The following is a 3211-nucleotide window of genomic DNA, read 5'->3' as shown; positions in this document are numbered from 1 at the left end:
ACTTTAGCTATCTATTTTTGGTAGCAAAGTACTTTTTGGTAATGCCTTTGGCCATTTTTGGTATGTTCGGTTGTTTTGGTCCTCTCTGGTACATTTTGAGCACTCTGGTATTAGGTTGGTTTGGTAGAATTTGGTACATTTGGGTCCTTTTGGTACTCTTTAGTACTAAGATGATTTTTGCAAGTCATTGGTACCTTTGTTTTTTTGGTACTTTTTCTTGCTATTTTGGTACTCAGGCTGCTCTTGGTATTTTCCCTGGCTACTATTGGTATCTTGTAGTAGTTTTGATCATGTTGTGTACATTAGGTTTTTCTTGGTATATTTGAGGCATTTGGTGCTTTTTGGCATTCTTTGGTACTTTGGACATTCTTAGATTTTTTCTTTTAGCCTTTGGTACATTTTGTGCTCATTGAAACCTTTGATACATTTGGTGCTTCTTCATTCTCTTTAGTACTACTCTCTAGTACTAGGTGCTTTCATCCATGTATTTGGTGTTTGTGTTGCATGTCGGGGGTTGTAGGAAGAGACACATGTTGTGGCAATTTTATGTTGGAGTGTTGAAATCATAGTACCACCCCCCTTTGTTTCAATGCACTCTTGCATTCCAATAAAGGTTGTATCAAAGAGGCGTGCAGTGTTGAGATACATGCAATGGAAAAAAAATTGGATTATTGAACACTAGATTGCAAAGAGTAAGTTGAGTTTGTTATCCATTGCAATGATGTATGTGATGATTACAATGTTGATTTTATTATGATTATGCTTCTAGGATTTCTTGTGGTTACTCTGAAGTGAGAAACATGTGGCTGCAGTCTTCAAAGATGGAAAAACTAAAGATCATGTGAAGTTTGATGGGGAAGGAACAAGAAAGTTAGACACAAGCCATATGTTGGAAGACATGGACAGTTTGGAGAACAAACACAATTCACTACATGAATTAAAGTCTAGTGTGGAGGAGGGGAAGGGAGTGTGGTGGGGCTAGATGCACACACAATAGGGGACAACCAAGGAGCTTTGATATGGAGGAGAGCGAGATTACCAAAGGCAAGGACAACATGGGATTTAGTGACATTCTAGATGCAGACCACATCAAGGATGTGAAAGCCTTCTCCATTGATGAAACATTGCTAGATGCAATTAATGCCAAGCACAACTGGGATGCTACTGATAGTGGTAACAAGCTGGTAGATGAGTTTGAGAGGGAAGAGGGTTGTGAGGAGAATACTATTGGAGCAAGTGCTGCAACAAAAGGTTGGGGGAGTGACTGCTACTAGTGGGAAGAAGGGTAGTAAGGAGGATGGTAAGAACAAGGGTAGTAAGGAGGATGGCAAGAAGAAGGGGAACGACACCAAAAAGAACTTGGCTCCTACTAGTGGTAGAAAATTGGTGGATGAGGCTAAGGGGAGGGTTGTGAGTCTACTTAGGGAGCAAGTACTGGTACCAGAAGCTGGAGAGTGGCTAATAATGGGAACTATTTGGTTATCTTCTATCCATAGCATCAAATATAATTAACGACATCAAATATAATTAATTTCCAGATTACACAATTGACATCAAATATAGTTAATATCTTGATGAGAGCCATATGAACCTTTTCTAGCTCTGAGGCTATCTATCCATGGCATCTAGCATGTGCCACCCGACATCAGCAATAAGCCCATGTTCCTAAATCTATTGAGAACTATTTGGTTCTAGCACTATACTTATGATTCCAACTCAACAATTCTTGTAGATGACCATAGATGTGATTGTCTCAAAAATGACTATAGAATTGCTTGGTTGTCGGATGATATGAACCTAGTTATTAAGACGCAATACACTTTTTACTTGCTAGACCTGATTGAGCCTTGGTTGGTTGGGTGGCTAAACCATACACCTATAAGTTTGATCCCTTGCACTTGTTGATCCAATGTATCATGGATCCCAAATTGTATGGTCAATACTTTATTTTTCCCTTGAGAAGGCATTTTTTATGAGAGAGCATGAGGGTTATCTTTTTTGTAAAGATTTTATTTTGGCAAAACCAACCCAAAAAATATCTCTTTATTACACCTACATCATTGTCCTTTATGCAGAAATGTTGCGTTTAGAAATTTGACCCCATCAACCACACACTTCATGGGTGCTACATTTGGTTTTAGCTACTCATACACAAGAGTTCTCATAATGATAGCCCAAGTGCCATCATACACAACTTCCCCATGCTCCAATGTAGAGAAGTTATGCATCATGTACAAGTGTGTCAATTGATAGTACCTTCCAACACTTCCCCATGCTCCAATGTAGAGAAGTTATGCATCATGTAGAAGCGTGTCAATTGATAGTACATTCCAACAAAGCAGAAGGTCTCCATGCTTTAAAGTGTGATGCAATGCCATTTGACCACACCCAATGATATTGGAAGCTATGACATTGCTGTTTCAACCACTTTTCATGAAGAAAAAGGAATGCTGTACAAACAAAGCATCATGATTCTTGTCACCATATATGTAAAAGTGAGCACCTTTACAATGGAACCTTCCAAGTTTCTTACATATGTGATGTGGACTAGAATTGTTACTTGCATTGACCACAAGTGTATGGAATAAATTTCATTCGGCATTTAAAAAGAGCTATTATTTGCAAAGGAAATTGGGCTTAATATCAAGTTGGCTACACCACAAGCCATCATCAATAACACACATCTCTTTGCATGTTATTTACTTTTTTGTGCACAAATGGATTCCAAATAGTACTCATGTATTGCTATAATACTTGGCTTGTAGGACATTGACATGTATCATTGTTTCTACAACAAATAGAGCATTTGTAGAAATGGATTTCCGATGATTCCCAAATGAAACAAAGCATGGATTCAATGATTCAAAGCATCTAAAAGAAAACTACAATGATGGATGATTACACTTGAATCTCTTGCACAATTTGATATTGTATGTCAAATTGTATGATATCAAGTACATAGATTGTACTTCATAAGTAGAACTCTTGGCTTCATAAGGTACCCAATTTGAAACATTGGTACTTGAGATGCCAAACCAAGGGAACATTGGTACTGTATGGAGTCCAAAAAATAGCCTAATTTAGTGCAAATAGTACCAAAACATTTGTAATGATTCAAATTGAATAGTTTAGGTACTTCTTGAAGGTATATAGTCTAGAAACTGTATAAGTAAGACTCCTGGCCTCATAAAGTACCAAATTTGAAACATTG

The 3211-nt window shown here is 37.6% G+C and overlaps 1 protein-coding gene across 1 annotated transcript; it reads left to right on the top strand.

Moving 5' to 3' along the window:
* Window positions 1-1019: 1019 nt before the first annotated feature.
* LOC147458548 (uncharacterized) lies at window positions 1020-1274 on the top strand. The gene has a single exon (XM_086511865.1). The coding sequence runs from the start codon at window positions 1020-1022 to the stop codon at window positions 1272-1274; it is 255 nt and encodes an 84-aa protein (XP_086367991.1).
* The last annotated feature ends 1937 nt before the right edge of the window (window positions 1275-3211 follow it).

Source organism: Adiantum capillus-veneris, chromosome 5, assembly GCF_014529385.1.
Source record: "Adiantum capillus-veneris isolate H3 chromosome 5, ASM1452938v2, whole genome shotgun sequence".
Classification (NCBI taxonomy): domain Eukaryota; kingdom Viridiplantae; phylum Streptophyta; class Polypodiopsida; order Polypodiales; family Pteridaceae; genus Adiantum; species Adiantum capillus-veneris.
This window is presented reverse-complemented; position numbering and strand designations above follow the sequence as displayed.